The sequence below is a fragment of the Triturus cristatus genome, chromosome 12 (assembly GCF_964204655.1).
Source record: "Triturus cristatus chromosome 12, aTriCri1.1, whole genome shotgun sequence".
In the NCBI taxonomy this organism is placed as follows: Eukaryota; Metazoa; Chordata; class Amphibia; order Caudata; family Salamandridae; genus Triturus; species Triturus cristatus.
In genome coordinates, this window is record NC_140595.1 from 686067814 (window position 1) to 686087333 (window position 19520).

The window sequence follows — 19520 nt, forward strand, 5'->3', positions numbered from 1 at the left end:
TTTTCCAAATATTATTTTCCTGTAGCAAGTTTTCTTCACCCAAACTCACAAACTACAGCACAGCAACTATTCCATAATTAAGATGTTTCTTTCCACTCTGAATGCACTTGTCTCTATATATTTTGAAAAGTGTTCACGATCTCTGGATATCAATGGAAAAATAATCGCCAGCAACATAAAACACTGAGGTGAATGCACATTAGGCAGATAACTTGCCCAAGATCAGATGATTGCAAATTTTACAGAAAAACAAGAAAAAAAGATTTGCATAGCAGAAATGTTAATGCTGCATGATCTATGCACAGTCGGGGCTTGGAATTGCCCACTTATGCCGATCTCTCCACAGCCCCTTGACAGGCTGAGGAGAGATGACCAGTGAATAAAGTCCTTCACCCTCACACCAACCTGACTTGGTCAGGACCACGGGGTTTCACGCAGAGCCTGGATCTAGCAATGGCTGGGATGCAAATAATAAATATTCCCCTACCCTTCTAATTTAAACCCACCCTCCTTTCCAAAGGACGAAGGTTTAATATTTTAACACCTCCACCAGCTTATCTCGGTGCTCTGAGAAGGTTATTTATGCCAAAACCCAGCTATTCCCTTTGGTGGACTATGGGAAAACAAAATTAATGTGCCGGAAGATTTAACCCCCTCCCCCCAAAACCAAAAAACACCCACCCATCCCACCTCCTGCCATGTCTACCTTTCAGGTATGTCTTATTTCACCTATGCCCACCATGCCAGAGGGTAGCTAGAGGAAATGTGCCTCTGTCCTTGCCTTGGGGGTGAGGGGTGCTAACAATCAGCCCCAAGTGCTGGTTGGTATTTTAATCACTTCTTCCAGGGTAGGGCAGTGCTCATTTAAGGCTTTACTGCACACCTTGCACAAGGGTATCCAGGGTTAGGGCTCCTACCTAGACATTGTGCTACCTAGCCAAGCTTAAAATTTGGTTCGAATTTTACAACCCCTGGTCATGTAGCAGGATCCATCCTGGTGATAAGGACTGCTTTAGCCACAGAGTTCACCTTTTTTGTAAGTCTGGCTAGGGCACCCTTGCCCTGGCTCTGGGGCAAGTAAACTTGGCACGATTTACTGAAAGACTGGTTGCAAAAATTGATTGTAAACTGCGCACCGAGTTTTTGCAACCAGTCTTCACAATGTGACTTGTGTTTTATTAGGTCACCTTGCAAAATTTCCAGTCGCAGAGCTATTGAAAATTGATTAGGCACAAAGAGGATGGTATCCCTAAGGGGGCATCTTCCCCTTTGCGAGTCAGTTGCCATCCCTTTTGAAGTTTCCGTAACTGATAGATGGTTTGCGACTGCAATTGTGATCGCAAGTAATTTATGCATATCATTGTGACATGCAATTGGAAGGGGCACCCCTTTCACTACCTCTCTTACTTGCGATTCAGATTCAACTGCAAAACCCATTTGCAAGTCGGAAACAGTGCCCTGCTAAAGGTTTTTGTGGCCAACCGTTCGAAACAACTTTGAATTTATTACCCATTTTCAGATCGTTCAAGCCCCTATGATGCCAAGACATATTGCACTCTCATCAAAAATTGTTACGGGGGAGTATTTTTGTGCAAAATTAAGGAGTTGCATTTCACTTAATCGCATTTAATTTTCCCCAAATTTTGCTTAATTACACAGAAGCAAATTACACAAGTTTTACACACCCCCAGTAATCAGAAATATCTGAGATAGAGAGAGAAATTAGGTAAGTGAGTGATGAGGAAGAGAGGTGAAATATAGATAAATGGAAACCTAGAGAGGTGAGATTCAGAGAGAAATGAAGTTGAGAGAAGGTGATGTAGATAAAGGCAAGATAAAGGGAGATGAGATGGAAGAGAGCATTGAGTGGGAGACAGTGGTGTGAAGTGGAGAGAGAGTTGGTGTGGAGACTACAAGGTGCTAGGCCCAGAGATCTCTAGAAAGAGAGGTAAGATCATGATAAAGAGATGGGTAGAGGTGCAGTAGAGAAGTATTTTGGAGAGGTGAGGTGAACATAGGTAAGGTATAGAGAATCGAGATACATAGAAATGCAAAGGGAGAAGGAAAAATAGTGGTGAAGTAGAAGGGTGATGGGAAGAAGAGAGAAATATATTAGAAAGATTTTTTTTTTTTTTTAATTCTTCACTACCAAGTGCCTGAGAGTATAATGGTCAATTATGGACCGGCTGGGCCTACACAAAAACGTCTGTAAAACGTGTATGCCAAGTTGTCACATTAAAAAGAATAGTACTTGTACTCATACTCCTAGTATTACAAGTCGGTGCCTTGCTTCTTCACGGGTGACTATGGCCTCCTCTGGAGGAATGGATGTAGCTTCCTGCCTCACACTGCTTATATTGATGCTGGTCGATGAGACTTCTGATCACTTAGCCAGGGGCGCTCTTGAAAGGAGAGGGCCCTGGACAAATTGCCCACTTTGCCCATATCTTTAAACAGCTCCTGTAGGAAAGGCTTTCCGGACTTATAAATCAATCCAGTAAATAGGAAAAAAAGACCTTTTGCATCTGCAAACCATCAGATTTTGTGATTCCAGGATTTGCGATCACAAAATTGCTTCATACATCCGGTCGTAGGTGTGTACCATTTCCCGAAAATAACGTTTTCTAGAGATATCCTAATTAAAGGTCTTATAGGTAATGTCTAGATTGAGGTGAACAAGTGTTAATCAAGTGACAACCGATGCCTGAACATAATTGAAACTTATTAGTGTGCTTGCAACTTTGGTTGCAAACATTGCCTGATAATGCCCATTTGTGTATGTCGGTCCGGCTGTGTGCTGCTCCATTTTGATCCACCAGTCAACAGGTTACTCCCTGTTCATTTCTGCTGAAACATCCTTGTAAGGAAATGTCTCTTTTTGCATTGTTGCACCCAAAGTTTTAGACTGATGCTGTTGTTTTTTTGACTCCTGTTAACCGGACCTCTATGCCAGTGCTCTGACCTTTAAAAGTGTATGTTTCATTGGCTTATACCCAGTCGGCATAAGTTAACTTACTTCTAAGTCCCTAGTATATGGTACCATGGGTCCCAAGGGCCTATAAGTTAAAGTGGCCTATATAGACTGCAGAACTTATTGTACCACTGTGAGTGTCACAAAGTAAAAGCATGTCCCCCAGCCTGCCACTGCAGACTGGTAACAGTCGCAACTGCTAACTCAACTTAGCCATTTAAACTAGTGACCTACTCTAGACCTTCCTTTTTTATATATATGTCACCCCTAAGGTAGACCTGTCGAGCCCTAAGGCAGGGTGCTGTATATTAAAAAGTAGGATACGTTTTTTTTTATTTGTCCTAACAGCAAAAAAAAAAAACATATTGTTGTTTCTACTGTAAGATAGGTTAGTAGCCCCAGTGGCAAGTACAGGGTTACACGCCAACAACTCAACTCAGCTAACTTCTGAGTGGGACTATTGAAGTTGATACCACAAGGTATCAAAAGAATCAATGCATTAAACCTGACTTTTTAACCAAGTTGAATTTAATAGAACATTTAAGAAAAAGGCAAATTTAGAAAGTTGTTCCCTGAGGTTTTCCAGTGGCCATTTACAGTTGCTGGCTACGAGACCGCCCTCTGCCCTCCTGGCGAGACGTGTGAACGACTCTCAGCAAAGGACACAATAGAGGCCGGCCGTTGGAAGGGATGTTATGTCTCCCCTACCTGAAGCCACACACGGTGTGAGCCCAAAAGGCGAGTTTCAAAGGGGAAGCTGCCTTTAAATGGCAAATAATAGACATGCACAAGAGCGGCTGCTCTTTCGTTCTGGTAGATAGGTTGACATATTGGACAGAGAGGGGGAAATGGTTGTCAAATCATTTTTTCTGTGGTTGTGTATCCCTCAGGTAGCCAAGCCTCTAGGGTAGGCAACCAAGCTCCACAGACCTAAAGAAGGGTTCTGCCATCTTGGAAGCGGGCAGAATGTTGCACTCTGGGATAACTAATTGCCACACTTTGCAGGAGGTTGTCATCCGGTGGGAGGGGCTCATAGTCGCCTCATTCTCTGAGGGCGAGTTGTGGACATAAAAATGTCACCCAGACGTCAGATCCCTTCTCTACTGGATAGAGGAATTTAGGACTGCCCTGCTGTTCCCTGGATCTGGAAAAGAGAGGGTGCTAAAAACTGGACTGCACATGCTCCCCGGGTTAGCAAAGAGAGGCCTTTGCCTGTGGTGCCCTGCTCGAGGAAACGTCCTCTCCGAGCCTAAGACTAGGAGTCAGTTGGCCGCCTTCCTGTTATGGCAGAAGGGCCACAAAAGCTGAAGAAATCGCCTTGGTGAGTTGATCGCCACAATCACTTGATCGTCACTGAGCGATGAAGTGCAGCCCAGAAAACCAAGCCCTGACCCTCAAAAATTGCACTAGAGTCTGCTGGACCTGGGAGAGTCATTAAAGTGCTGTTTGTTTGATCAAGACGGACACTAGCCTCAGTTAAAGGGAACCACTGGTGACCAGAGACCACTAGCACATCAGCAACTGGTTTTTGGCTTGACTTCGAGGGAAATCGACCTCTATGGCCAAAGGCGACCACTGTGTTTGTGGACCGAGAGGTGGCCTCAGGAAGAACCCCGATGACCGTATCGGCATCCTCCGCCTCCTGCATTAAAATGCCTGATCGGAAAAGTTTTCACACCCAGCTCCTCATTTCGCCTTGGCCGATAAAATCAAGATCAAGAAACGTCTTGGGGAAATATTTTAACTGCGCAAGAACGTTACTACCACAGGCGGTTGTAAGCGCTCAGGTACGAGTTGCTATACCACCCGGAGATGGGAATAAAATGTGGGACAAGTGTTTGCGACCATAAAACCTCATGGAACTGAACTTGTTGGCTGCTCTTATTATCAAAATGGCGAAAATTGCAGGGACAGAGCCCTAGATGCTAGCTGAATTTTCACCTTACTCGGACTCTGAAATTGGGTGCTAATACTAGTTGTGCTCAATTTTAGATTTACACCAGCACCGAGATTGGAGCGGTTCCTGTTTCTTTAAGTCATTGACACCCTCTGTTGCTCAATGTTGTAATGGCTCCAATATCCCTCGGGGCACAGGTATTTGATGGAGTGATTGGGCAAGCTGTAGCAAGCGATTAACAGTATCATCCGCTGTCTAATCACAGCCCTTTCAATCTTGTGATGCGAATAACGCTGGGCAGAAAGAAAGCTTGTCTCAAATACAACCACCTCTTGTTAGGTCTCGCCTAGCGACACAGCGCATGAGCTACTCGCCTTGGCGAGTTCTATTGTTGTCGGTTTCTTGGCCGAAGGGGGGCAGAAGATGTGCACGTGCCCGGACAGGAGTTTCAATACAACGACCGCCTGACGTGCTTTCACGTTCCCTCGTTTCCGGCTCACCCACCTGGACTGGGATATGTGCTCGTGCTCATGAGAAAATGCAGGCAGCTTGTTTTTTTTGGGCACTGTGTGTGAGCTTTGGATCTGGTAACTGCTTGGTGTTTTTGGACAGTATGGACTGTTTAGACAGTGCATCTCTTAAATTTGCAAGGGAACAAAATACATCAACAGGAGACATCAGGTTTGCTAAATTGGACAGAAATGTCCACTGCTAATTTATTTTTGCGTCCATAAGAAGTTCTAGTCCGTCCTGCCATCGGTGTCTGGTGAATTAGAGATGCCAGGACTGATAATTTATTAGCCCTTTGGGTTTATTAATAACCGTTTTCATTTTAGAATTAGCAGTGGGTTTTGATGTAAAGTTCCTGCAGATGTTCTGGTATCCACTGAACTATGTAAATCTGATTTATTTCTGCGACGTGACCGGTCCCGGGTTTCAGGGAAGCATCAGGTCAGCTGCATTTAATTGACGTGTGAGATTGTGGTTCCTTTGCAAAGACTCGGTTTTAGAGACGATTGCGGAGATAATAATCAAAGTTCCTTTAAAAAGACACTGTGGTTACACGAAATCCAATTTAAGAAGTGAAAGGATACTCGTGAATCCGTCATCTTTATCGATCGCACATCAATTTGCCTTACGAATAGACCCGCAATTGAAATGTACAATATATTGTGATCATATTAGGAATAACGGGTAGCACAGTTTGAGAGGAAACGTGAATTGTTTAATTTATGCTGGAGAAATCTGGAAATTAAATGACCTACTCGCTCCTGGAGCAAGAGCTTTTGCAAACACTGAGCAGCCAAACATGACACTGAGAAATCATTTCAAAGCTTAGTCCGGTACTGCACAGGAACCAGCGTCAAACTTTAACACGCAGGTGTGCTAGAATTCAGAGACTGGCTCAGCCAATCCGAAATATGGCATTAACTCTTCTTAATTGCTCACATTCTAAGGTCAATGAGAGTGTGAAGGATGGATATGGAACAGAAAGGGACAGTTCACCAGCTTGACCATCTTGTGTGAGAGCACGGGGTTGCGTGCGAATAGCCTTACTGGTCACATACTGTTGGGAAATACTATAAATGTTGAGTCGGGCAATGTTTAGTGTTAATGCGCTTTGCAGAGAGCATTAATTGCTGGTAATGCTCTGCTCAAGAAAACTTAATTGGAACATTGAAATGTTGGGTATTCCAAGAGAATATTGCGGCAGAGGGCAATAATAGCTTACATTGGCCTTCGGCATACCATTTTTAGGTCTAGCCTGGGCAGCGCATGTGCTGCTCTGCGAGCCATGCTGTATGGGAGTACGTACTTGAAGCCCCGCCCACTCCCCGCCCATATCTGTCATTGGCTTGTGTCATTGTCGTTTGGAAATACTGGCTTCTGATTTGTTATTAGGCTTGTTAGTCCCTCCTTAGTACCGCCTTGTCTTCATTTATGGTAACAAAACAACAATGTCTCAACCAGTAATTACAAAGACAATTAAAGTGAATGCATACATCTTTAAGGAAGGGAAACCGGAGACCAAGATAAGAAAAAAAAGCATTATTATTATGCAAATAGTTATAACAGCACTATATTACAACTGAATTAAAGTAGCCAAAAAACACACCAATTGTGTACTGACCGTGCTCAGTGCAAGTGATAAGTGCAGTGACACAAGTGACATATATACAGCGTGAAGCGGCGCAAAAAAGGGGACAAACAATAATGACAATCAAATAATATAAATACAATAAATAATTTGTAGCCATTGTCCTGATAATGACCTTTATTGAACAAGGTCGAAACGCAGTCGACATTCCCATGTAATTTACGGCCATCGCAGGATTAAATACTCAAAACAAATTATTTATTGTATTTATGTTATTTGATTGTCATTATTGTCTGTCTATCCTTGTTTTACTAAGCACCCAATCACACCAGCCGAAAACATCAATCCTCTACAGAAGCGTTCATGTGGTCTAACCACCAGTGGCATCTGGCTTCCTGAAGAACACTCACCAGATCAAAGTATGCCAACTCTTTCCGATGGTGGGGTATCTTCAACCCTAAAAAAGATCGAAGAAGAACTAACAGGAATAAAAGGGCAAATGCCTCGTATGATAAGCCCAGTAGTGGCCTCACAAATAACTGATCAAAGCGTAGGGTGTGCGTTGGATGAACCACAAGAGACACCAGATAATGTGTATATATCCAAGAGACCAATGCTGGTAAAAAGGAGATGGGAATATGCAAGGGCACGCATTCAAAATAGGCCAAGTAAAAAGAAGGTCCCACAGATAGCAGTAAGAGGAAATAAAAAGAAAAAGGCAGCAAAGGAAAAATTAAATGTTTCAGCCCAGACCTTCGTACCATTAAGATCCCTAGTGTCAGATGCTAGAAGGAATACACAAACTATCCAAAAGCAGGATTGCGGCAGTAAGGCCCCAAAAGAGATGGCTCGAAAAGTAAACCCTGTAAATCAGAAAATAACAACCTGTGTAAAGGGCCAAATACAGAATACACAGTTATCTTGTAAGATCAGCACAATCATATGCGCAAGAAGCAGGACCCGCAGGGAGGGAAGGGAGTAGGCAGCGAAACATAACATCCCCTGAGAAAGGAGGGGGGACGGGAAAGAATAAATGGATATATTTGCAACCGGTGCACGCAGGCCAAAGGGTTAAGAACCCGAGGAAAATAAGGCCATTAAACAGAACCCAAGTTCTGTCCATCTTCTCCAAATGTATAAGCCTGAGTGAGATTAGCTCAAAGGATCTGAGACAGGTAGGGTTTTTAGAAAGCACAAAGGGCAGGGAAATAACAAAAGTATTACTATATTCGAACTTAGTAAAAAAGGGCAATTGTGGAAGCAGCCAGAGAGATATACCAAGGGGGAGTAAGGGTGATTCCAGAAAAGGACCTGAGTGAAGAAATACATCAGGGAAGGAACTTCCTAAAATACCACGCAGGGCTAGGGAGGCGTCAGGTGTGGCTGCAAAAGGGCAACAAAGAAGAGAGTAGCCGCCTGAATGTAATGATAAACAATACAGTAAAGGAGGACCTGTGGGGGAATTGGAGTCAAATAAGCCCCCTAGATGACTCCTCGGAGAGGTTTCTGGAAGGAACGGGCGAGGATGGAGGTTTAAGTGAGCTAGAATAGGAAGTGGGGCTGCCGCAATGCCTAAGTCTCCTATCATGGAATATAAATGGGTTAGGCAATGACCTAAAACAAGAACAGATAAAGTCGTATGTAGATAATGTAGCAATTGCCTGCCTACAAGAGACTTGGGCATGTGGCGAATCCCCCTGCTTTGAGGGCTATCTCCAATTAAATTGCCTGGCCAAAAGGCAAAGATATGGCCGCCCCTCGGGGGGAATTATGACGTTAATCTCCACAAAAATGTTAGGTAATGCAGAAACATTAAAAGTAAATTGTAAATGGTTACTGGTTTGTAGATTAAATGTCTTGACCTTGGATAAAAAATGTGAAAGGATAATTGTTATGAATGTCTATATGCAGTGGAATAATATGGGAGAATATGTAACTGAGATGAAGAATTTTAAAGAGGACATAGACTTCCTATTAGAAAGGTATCCATCCGATGTTCTGTTAATTGCGGGGGATTTTAATCATAAGTTACATCCAACGAAGGTGGATCGCTGGCATACAGAATTATTGGACGCCTATGGAATTAAGTTCGCCAGTTTCCCAGTATGTGACCCCTCGAAACAGGACCTTGATCTAGTAAATTACTTAGGGGAAAAGGGCCTATTTTGCTTAAACTGCAAATTTAAAACAGACAGCCCGGCAAAGAAGACCTTTAAAAAAGGGGCACAAAATTGCCCAATCGATTATATTATTACACTAGCCTGGAATATGCCTCTTGTGCAGGAATTTAAGTTACATCAAAATGAGGTTAGTGATCATATTGCGCTGCAATTAATGTTACAAGGGGGAAGGATGGAACCCAGAGATAAAGTGATTCCCCAAGAAGTAGAATACCCTAGACGGGCAACAACAAGACTAACAGATGAGTACCAGGAAAAGTTAAAGGCCTTCCAATTAAAGATTGATCTAGAAAATCCTGGGAGAACAAACTTGGAATGGTATGAGGAGAAGATAGCTCAAGTAGTCCAGTGCCTTAGGGTAAAATTAAAAAAGAATAATAGGAAAGGCACTTTTAATAGGGCAAGTCGAGTAAAATGGTTTTCAATGGACTGTCAAATGAAAAAAAGAGAGATAAGGGCAGAAGCCAGAAGATTAAGGAAAGAGTTTAATCAAGAGAGGCAAAATAACCTTACTTGAATTTAAAAGGATGGTCTCCGATGCAAAAAGGGCATATAAAGAGAAATGCTGGGGGGGATCTACTAAAGGCCATAGAGACAAAAAACCTGAAACAATTTTGGAAATTGGTAAAACAAGCATCTGCCCCCCAAGTTGAGGAAATGAAGTATGCCGTAAGTGAGGCAGCCTGGGATAAATACCTACGGGAGCTGTATGGACCACGTACGCCTATTGGGGACATAGAGCCCCAAGGTTGGAACGAACCCGCAGAAGATTTTAAAGCAGACTTTTCTGAAGAGCAAGTAGAAGCTACAATTAAAAATCTGAATTTCACTCGGGCCGCAGGGCCGGATAATCTCCCAGCGTTAATATTAAAATCTAATACAAAATGGTGGGCAAGGTTCCTATCCCAGCTATTTCAAGTAGTATTAATAGAAGGTAAAATGCCATCAAACTGGAAGGGCGCAATAATAAGGCCTATTCATAAAAAAGGCAGTATGGGTGAACCCCAAAATTATAGACTGATAAACCTCCTGGATATAGGAGAAAAGGTATTTGCGAAACTAGTCTTAAATAGACTAAATACCTGGGTCAATGAGTGTGCAATAATACCTGTGGAACAGGGAGGGTTCAGAGAAGGACACTCTACAATTGACCATTGTTTCTCCCTATGGGCATTGGCAAGGAAGTCGACGGAACAGAACGGAAAGCTCTGTTGCTGCTTCGTTGACTTCCGCGCCGCCTTTGATTCTGTGGACCGGGAATGTCTCTGGGAACTACTAATTAATAAAAATATCCCAAAAGACCTGCAGACCATACTAAAATAACTACATAGGGGCACCTGGGCCCAAGTAATTAGGGACACGGAGGGGTCACTAACACCAAAAATACCAATTGAAAATGGCCTAAGACAGGGCTGTGTACTCGCCCCCCCCCCAGGGCTTAGAAGTGGAGGGCAGTGCAAGCCCCAGGATGAATGGCAAAAAGGTACCGTGCCTCTTATATGCGGATGACCTGGTAATAGTAGATCAGACGGAAATAGGCCTACAAAGGAAGCTGAAATTTTTTAAGGAATACTGTGAAATGAAGTTTTTAACGGTAAACCTAGATAAGACGAAAAAGTTATGCTTCGGGAAAAAAGCGATTAAGTTTAATTGGTTTTTAGGTGACCTTAAATTAGAATCTGTAAATGAATACCGTTACCTAGGTGTGTGGTTCGATAAAACATTAAACTGGCACACACACCTAGAAGCCCAAAAAGCGAAGGCACTTACAACAATTGCCGGGCTAAAAATGTTTAATCGTGACTATGGGGATATGTCCCATCGTCCTTTACTAAAGGCCTTCAATGCAAATATACCATCACAAGTACTCTACGGAGCAGAAATCATTTATTTGAGCGGTAAAGATTTCTGGGACCTGGAGGAAGGAAAATGCCTGAAAAATCTTCTATCACTGCCCCATCAGCAATGATCCAAGCATTAAGATTAGAAATAGCAACAATGGCGTGGGGAGTACAAGTACAAGTAGCAGCGATTAGATTTTGGAAACGCCTGGTGAATGATAATGGACAAAAAATTGCACATTTGTGTCGTAATGAGATTCAACAAAGTAATTTAAGTTGGGCAAAAAGGTGTAATAAGAAAGTGGTACAGGCCGCTGAGAATACAAAAGTGGACTTATGTCGAGCGTCCCTCAAGATAGAATGCACAAAAAGAGAGTTAAAGTATAATGGCCAAGAAGTCTCAAAAAGGGCAGACAAGGAATACCTAAGTAAGAAAAAATCAGTAGAGTTTATGATGAACTCCTGGGCAAATGAAAATTGGTTCCCCTATTTGGATATCTTACCAAACCCATGGTATAGACAGGAGATCTTAAGGTTCCGCATAGGGATTAACCCTTGGCTAATAAATAAAGGAGCTAAAAATAAAATGCTCGATCCCAGAGGGTGCTGTAAATGTAACCTGGGAACAAAAGCAGACTCAGTGCATATCCTGCTGGACTCTTTAACTATCCTAGAGCAACGCAAACTCTGGCTACGCCCAATATTTGTAAAATATGGCATAAGAAACCGGGCACAAGCGATCGATATCATCACAGAAATGCCCAACATAGAAATTGCAATCGCTTTGGGGAAGTTCATAAAGGCTGTACAGAGTTTTATAATAAATTAGAACTGATATTTTAGAATTATACTAATTGTTTTGTATTGTTTAAAGATTATGATCTAAATAAACATACCTTTGACTTGTATCTTCAGTCTTTTGATGGCTCTGTAAGGGAGTGGACCTGGGACAATCAGCTGACTTGAGGAGGGCAACAGTCCCATTAGCCGTGCATGTAATAGCGGTGGGTCCGGGTGGGGGGTATTTCAACAGACGATGACGAGGCAGTGGCATAACGAAAGTTGAGGGGGCCCCCTGCAAGGTTCCTGGAGGGGCCCCACTCCCGATTTAAACAAGAGCTGTCAGGCCAGAGTACCTTGCTGAGGGGGCCCCCTGCAGCTTAGGGCCCCCTCAGGGCCTGTGTCAAGGAAAAATTAAAGAAATAATTAATTTCCCTTGTCATAGTCCGTCGAAACCCTCCCCCCCCCCCCCCCTCCACCCAGCCCCACCGCTCTTACCTGCATGGGCCATGGCTGTGCTTCAGTGAAAGTCAGTCCCTCAGGCAGGCTTTTCTCGTTTCCTTTTTGATACTCTTTACTTAGCGGTCAATTGCAATGTGGCTGTACTTTTAGAAACGTCATCATACAGAGGAACAAATCTGATTTGTCTCTGTTACAGTAGCCTCTGCCTGTACTGATCCATCAGCAAAATATAATCTAGGTGTAAACTATGAGATTTATCCTCCTGGATCTCAGGGTTCATCAGTTTTGTGAAACGCCACCATGCTGAGGACAGCCTGAGCAATAGGGCTGCAAATTCTTGCACCTCATCTCTCAAGTCAAACTGGAGGAACCTGCAATGTGGGCAGAGATGGGGACAGTGGCGTACACATCTTTTAAGTCAAGCTGAATCATGCAATCATTTGCAAACAGGATGTCTCTAAAGCGGTAAACATCAAAGAAAATGTTACTCAAAGAACCATTCGGGTGGAAACCCGTCCTTATTATGGCTCCTTTCCTGAGCATCTCTTCCACTTTCTGCCTCCTTTGAGAAATGCAGAGGCGTTGGTCTGCTTTCCTGTCTTGGGACTGATCAAACTCTGTGGAAACCCTTCACAGTCCGAAGCACCCACAGATAACTGTTTTGTTGCCACCACCCGCAGGCGAATGAAGCCAGACTCCCTCCCAAGTCTTGGGCCCTAAATGCGAGTGTGGGTGCTATTTATCGCACCTGATAAATGCGCCTCATGATTAATGATAGTCTGTATAACACTATTCATCAGCTGTGATAAATAGCGCTTATTCTGAGCTTTCAGGGTGTAACATGTAGATTTTGGTGTTTAGCTCACCAAAGTCCACACAGTACGGTGAATACATCACTTTGTGAAATTCTAGCAACCTCGGAATTCACACTGCTGCTCAAACACAGGTTTGCGCAGGGGGCGTAAAACACCGACCCACTTGTACACAGAGCAGTTTAAGGGCAAAATGGGTAATTATTACTTGTAAATCCCATAGGTACCAAGGTGGTACCGTGGACACCTCCCCAGTCTCGTGCCCATGGCCCGTACATCTTGAAAGTAAGAAGCAGCTGAATATTTTTGAATCCGGTAACAAGTTCCCTATCCTGCTGCCTTGTCCTCTTTGGGAGCCTTTGTTTGCACAGCGGCCAGTCGAGCATCCACTACTTTGAGTAGCCCCTCTCTTCATAGGACCCTGTGAAACTTTAAACCCAAAATCGTTCTCCATAGAAGCCGGTCCTTATCCGGGGAAGTACAGATGGCCACAAATTGTCCCTTTTCTGTTAGGAGAGGGTCATCAAACAGGTCACCCTAAGCCACCCACCTTGCCTCCGACTGTGGAAAATCTCCAGAGTAGGCATCCAATTTAATCAGAAGCAAGCAATGGCATTATATGGACAAAGTACAGTTGACATGCTCAAGCATGCAGGTGTCTCTTTGGGCCCAATATGGCAATGTACAGAGCAATCATGCTCCCAGAAGCCTTGGTCTCTTCAGCCATTTCTATAATCATGGTGAAGGGACCCAAGACACACAGGAGTTTCTCCTGAAATGGGCCAGGACATATTCCCCTTTTTACTTTGTTTGATGAACTTAGCCAGGACCAGCTCCATCCTCCAATCAAGCTCAGGAGTGAATGCCTCTTTACCCTCTATTGAAAGTAAGGAGCAATCCACCATAAAGTGGGTGCAGACTTTTTGGTCCAGGAGCTTAATGATACAACCTTGTTCAAGGAGATCCAGTCTAACAGTCTGGGATGGCCCAGTCGTATGGCTCAAACATATGATATGGTGCACCACTTCTGGATCCTCCCAATGAATTCAGTTGCTTTTCCGGAACAGGTTATGATGGTTTACTGGGTCCAGCATCCTCATCGGACATCTATGGGTAGTCCACATATTCAGCACATGGGGCTCTCCCAAGGAGAGAACATGGTCGAGGGCAACAAAGTTGCTGGGAGCATCTGGTGTGACAGCCTACCTGATCGAAGGTATGGGCCATAAAGACCGAGAACTCCAGAGGAAGGCTTCCTTCAAACCATCAAAGGCATCTCGATGGCCAGAAGGATCTCGGTTATTCTTTGGCTTGGCAGGTCCCACTGACTCCCTTGGCCCCTGTGTTCTGGAGGCTTCATCGCCTGGCAATTGTTCTTCCCTCTGAGGGCAGGGTTTTGGAAGGTGTTCGGTTAAAAGTAACAGTTAATGGCCGAGGTACTTCACAACTTCATTGGCCATCTTGTGCATCGAGAAGCCTATTGCATCTCTGGTGCCAGCCTCCATGTAGAGGAAGGACTCCTCCTCCTCTATCACCTCATAATGCTCCTGTTATAACAGGATACCTGCCAACACCTCAGGCCAGTCACTCAATTTTCCTATCAACCACCCACATTGTGCGGTGTCACTGCCTCGCCGGGTTGACCTTTTTCAGATATTCGACGGTAATCCCAATTCGGCCTTGAACAGTAAGATATCACTAACTTGTGCCTGGGCTGACTGGCAATAAAGAAGATGGCCCACTGAGTACCGACAACAGTGCTTACCATCCAAGGAGCGCTGTCACAGCGCGTCAGTATGTGGTTTTGACAAGCAGCCCCATCCCAATATTACTGAGCACTCAAGTGTGTCCACCTAGTGGAGGTGTGAAAAGCCACAATGGAGAAACGCAATCCCTCAGAAGAAATTCACTTATCTGGCGTCTGAGCAGCGAAGAAAGAGAAGGTGCTAACCAGTGAATATTATGGATGAGCCTCCGCTTCTGATGGGGCATGATGGTTTTTATTTTTTGTACTACTAGAAGTTGTAGTCCTGAAAGCCATTAATGTTCTTGTGGTTGGTTTACTTGGTTGCTGATAAAATAAACGTTTTGGCTAGGTTCGGCATTACAAAAACTGCATACATACATACACATACATATAGATGCATTATACACTATGCTTGCATTGGGTCCTGACACAATAATTACCACTAAATGGAGAATTCTTCGTGGGGGAACCGGAGGCCGATGTGCATTGGCAATTTTTCTTTTTTTGTCTCTTGTAAAAAGTTCTTTCACTACTCTTTTTAAACTTGGAGAAATACCCACCCCCTTCAGACTCTAGAAATACCCTTACTCCTGCCCTTTACAGGAATATATTTGCATGCCCCTCAAACTCACCATTGACTCTTAATGGGTCGCTGTGCAAAATGGCATCACACTCTCCGAATGTTCATGGTCTAAAATTCCATTTTTTGAGAGTGAAATTCCGTCAGCCGTAATTCTGTGTCTTGCATATATCCTTTGTAAAGGGCTTTATTTTGCACCCAAGTTCAATGTAGGTACTCAAATACACCTATGTGAATCTGGGCGAAGTGATTCGGATCAGAGCAGACCCCATTGGCCGGGAACTGCAGTAAGTGTGAAGAAACTCATCCGTCTTTAGTGGGATAAGACTTAGCTGCTCCAGACATGGCTTCTGTAGTGGAGAAAGAAAGGAGGCAGCACTCCAAGGAACAGTTGGATAGAAATGTTATCCGCCACCAATCTTAGAAGAAAGTCACTGACACCGTTTACATCCCTAACCAACACTGAACTAAGAATCATGCAATTTTCCCTGTCACCACTGGAATCACTATGGCATGTTATGTTTTGGGTCCAGCTTTGGTAGAGACACTGTAACTGCATTCTTGAATAAACACCCCTCTTTTCCATCACTGAAGATTTACAAATGTATTTCACAACCGTGAGTGGTGCACTTTGGCACAGAGCACAGGGATCCACCCAAGAAGCTGTGTTGCAATATCCTCTGGTTTGAGCAGCTCTAACATGACTCTGTTTTGCTTGGCATGCAGGCGGTGTCGACAGGAGGCGAGGGACTCTTGCAGGTGGCGCAGAGAGAATACGCACGGATGACCTACAAATCACTATGTCTTCCAGATGATGTGCGGAGTCGTGGCATGGAGAAAGTGAAGGATTACTTCTTTATGGAGGATGGACTCCGGTTGTGGGGCATAATCAAGAGGTAATAACCTACTTTCTCTTTGCTATTAATAACCCTTTCAAGTAAGGAGGATCCCGTGACCCCAAAGTAGAGTTCTAGGGACTAGTTGTTTGCAGACAGTGGAACCCCTTACAATTGATCTGCACTGACAGTTTGCCCACAGCAAAGCAAAGTATTCAACAGACAAAAAAAGACCCTTCTGTAGCTGTTGTGTGAATTTACAAGCATTTGTAACATCTATTGCCACTTACAACTAATTTGAAAAAAGATCAAATGAGGACCTCAAGCGATGGCCATTTGCAATTGCCCAGTATCTGAGTTACCAAAACCTCTGAACTGAATGTCTGAAGGTGTCATCGGAAACAGTTTGGTCTTCGCTAAACAATTTGGCCAACGCGATTGCTGGCTTTATTTGACGTTGATGATTGAATTTTGTTTTTGTATAACCGTTTCATCCCTTTCCCCCAAGTTGTCTGCCTTCTAAGGGATGTAGGCCCTTTTCAGAAAACCGGTCTACCACCACATTGAAAATGGTTTAAAAAAGAGGTCCATCTTTCCTTCTTGTCCTTTGGTGATGGTAGGCAGCTCCCATCAAAGCATATATATTAATTAAATTATCTGTGGCCATGGAGCACTATATTCTATCAAGTTTCAGAGCTCTGTAAAACTAGAGCTATGGTTTTAGATACTAGAGGGCCTATTTTCAACTCCACCTTGTAGGATGAGAGACAGAGTTGTGTTGAGCTCAGAATATCTGTCGGAAACCTGAAGTGGGGGAATTTTCAACCTTTTACAAGGCACAATCTAACCATGGCAAATGCACAGTAGAAACCAAGATTGTAAAAGGAGACCTAAAGAGGCAGCAGAGGCTTGGCATAGTTTACCTTGCTCTGGAAGGGATTTCACCACTATTTAGATGTTGACCGATATCTCTTTGTCTCTCTCGCTCATGGCGCAGGTTGGTGGAGGGGATTGTTGGATGCTTTTATCACAGTGACCAAGAGGTAACCTCTGACCGTGAGCTGCAGGCTTGGATTCAAGACATCTATGATGAAGGGTTCTTCGGTGCCCCAGATATGGGTGAGCCCCTCTCCCCTCCTTCAGACCTTATGCCCTTTTTCACTCTTATTACTCTTTCTTCATTCCTTCTCTGCTTCCTCTCTGTTCCTCCCTTTCTCATTCCCTCTTCCATTTTCACCATCCTTCTTTGCTCTCCATAGTTTATATTTTCACTCTCCATGAAATGTAATAACTAATATCAGCAATTTCCAGATTCTATAAAAGCCAGTCTACCTGCCAGGATTCAAGCTCCCCTGAAGTCTGCACAGGCTTTGGTAGTAGGGATAAAGAAGAAGACATTTGACTTCACTATTGCAGCAATGTGAGTCCGGTCGCCTGGTCCCCGCACCACATCTATCCCCATATGCAACTCTGTACATGCCCGAATCTCTCTGTCCATGATTGTACACAGCCTAGACCTCTACCAGTTGGTTACAAGGGCAGCCTGCAGATGTGGTGTGTGTGTGTGCTACTCGAGTTCCACTCAAATCAGTACATCTTTGGCAAGGATCCTGAACTTTAAGTTTCAGGTTGAGGCACCACCTGTTTTTTTTTATGATAGTCTGATTTTTATTTGTTAAGCACAAACACTGCAAGGGGCCTAACCTCAAAGCACAGACAAACTGTAAAAGAAAAGAAAATAACAAGCATAAAAACAGAAGAAAAATGGATAAAAGCAGAAAACCTATACTCTAAGAACAAAATAGCAGGTCTGGACTACTTTGAAATATTCTGAAAGCATATAGACAAATAATAAATATCCATAGATGTCAGTGATCTTGCAGGAATGAGGTTAGGAGAATGGCAAGGATTTTAGTAAATGTACAGATTGTAAGGGTGACGAGGCATTCTCTTTGACACAGAACTCTGGCCTAGATTTAATATTCTTTGTGGAATGGAGCGGTGCATGAAAAAGTACTGCGCTGCATTACGCAAATTATTAAAAACTTGCGCAGCAAAAGATTTAAAAGGGGGCGTAGAGTCCATGATGTCATCTACGGTGCATGCGTTAAATACAAAACGACTTTGCGCAAAGCTCAGCTTTACAGTATGGTGCAAAGGCAAAGAAGCATAGTCTAACGTTGGATTTGTACTGGTAGCAACAATGGAGAGCTGAGTGGCAAATCGAGATTGTGCACATCAAGTTATTGTTTTTACATTGCATTACACATTGTTATATGACCTAATTTTGTTATGTTGCTTACATTTGCAATTTGAGGCACCTAGGAGATTATGTGATTCTTCTCCCAATCAGTATCCTTGCCTAAGAATAACTTTTGAGAATAACCTGCTTAACATGTCAGCTTTCAGATTTTTGTCAACCTTGTGAATATATGATATTTCCTTTGCACATCTCCGGACAAAAACAATGCTAATTTTCTTGACCACGCAACATGTTGTGCTTGTAATGATAATACAGGCTAATCGTATTCCTGCCTGAATTTGAATTGGGTTGGTCTTCACTGAGGGGGAAAAAACTTGAGGTTTATATGGACTGTCTTCTGCTCTCTCTCTGCTTCTCTTGGATGAGCTACAAGCCTTGAATCATCAGTTCATCCTTGTCCTCTCCAGAGTATTTCATTATATTGTCTAAGAACTCTTAGTTAAGATATAGAATACACACACACACACACACACACACACACTGCACGCCAGCACACACACACACCACACACTTGCCAAACCACACACTTGCCAAACCACACACTTGCCAAACCACACACTTGCCAAACCACACACTTGCCAAAACACACACTTGCCAAACCACACACTTGCCACACCACACACATGCCACACACCACACACATACCATACACATACCATACACATACCATACACATACCATACACATACCACACACATACCACACACACACCACACACACACACACACACACACCACACACACACCACACACATACCATAAAAAACACACACACCAGAAATGTCCTTGATGTTGAGACCGTGGCACTGCAGTGAATGCTAAGTATGTGAGACACACAAGAGTATCATTGTATATGCATAGCACAGGAGCTTAAGATAGGAAAGTGGTGGATACCTGACCCGGGCTTTCATAAAAAGCAAACCAAGCCAAATCACAACAAACATGTCTGAATAAGCCCCAACATCTGTGCTGGAGGGTGACCAGCTTGAGGGCTGGTCTTACTTGAGAGATGTCCGAAGCATATTATTTTTTAGGAATTTGTTGAATATGCAAG

At 43.5% G+C, this 19520-nt stretch overlaps 1 protein-coding gene across 1 annotated transcript in view; it reads left to right on the forward strand.

Annotated features, from left to right (window-relative positions):
- LOC146780092 (polyunsaturated fatty acid lipoxygenase ALOX12-like) overlaps positions 1-19520 on the forward strand; it is a 193821-nt gene that overhangs the window by 167420 nt on the left and 6881 nt on the right. The window contains exons 10-11 of the mRNA XM_085638369.1: positions 16095-16264; positions 17202-17323. Coding sequence (XP_085494495.1) covers positions 16095-16264; positions 17202-17323 — 292 coding nt within the window. The remainder of the gene's footprint in view (positions 1-16094; positions 16265-17201; positions 17324-19520) is intronic.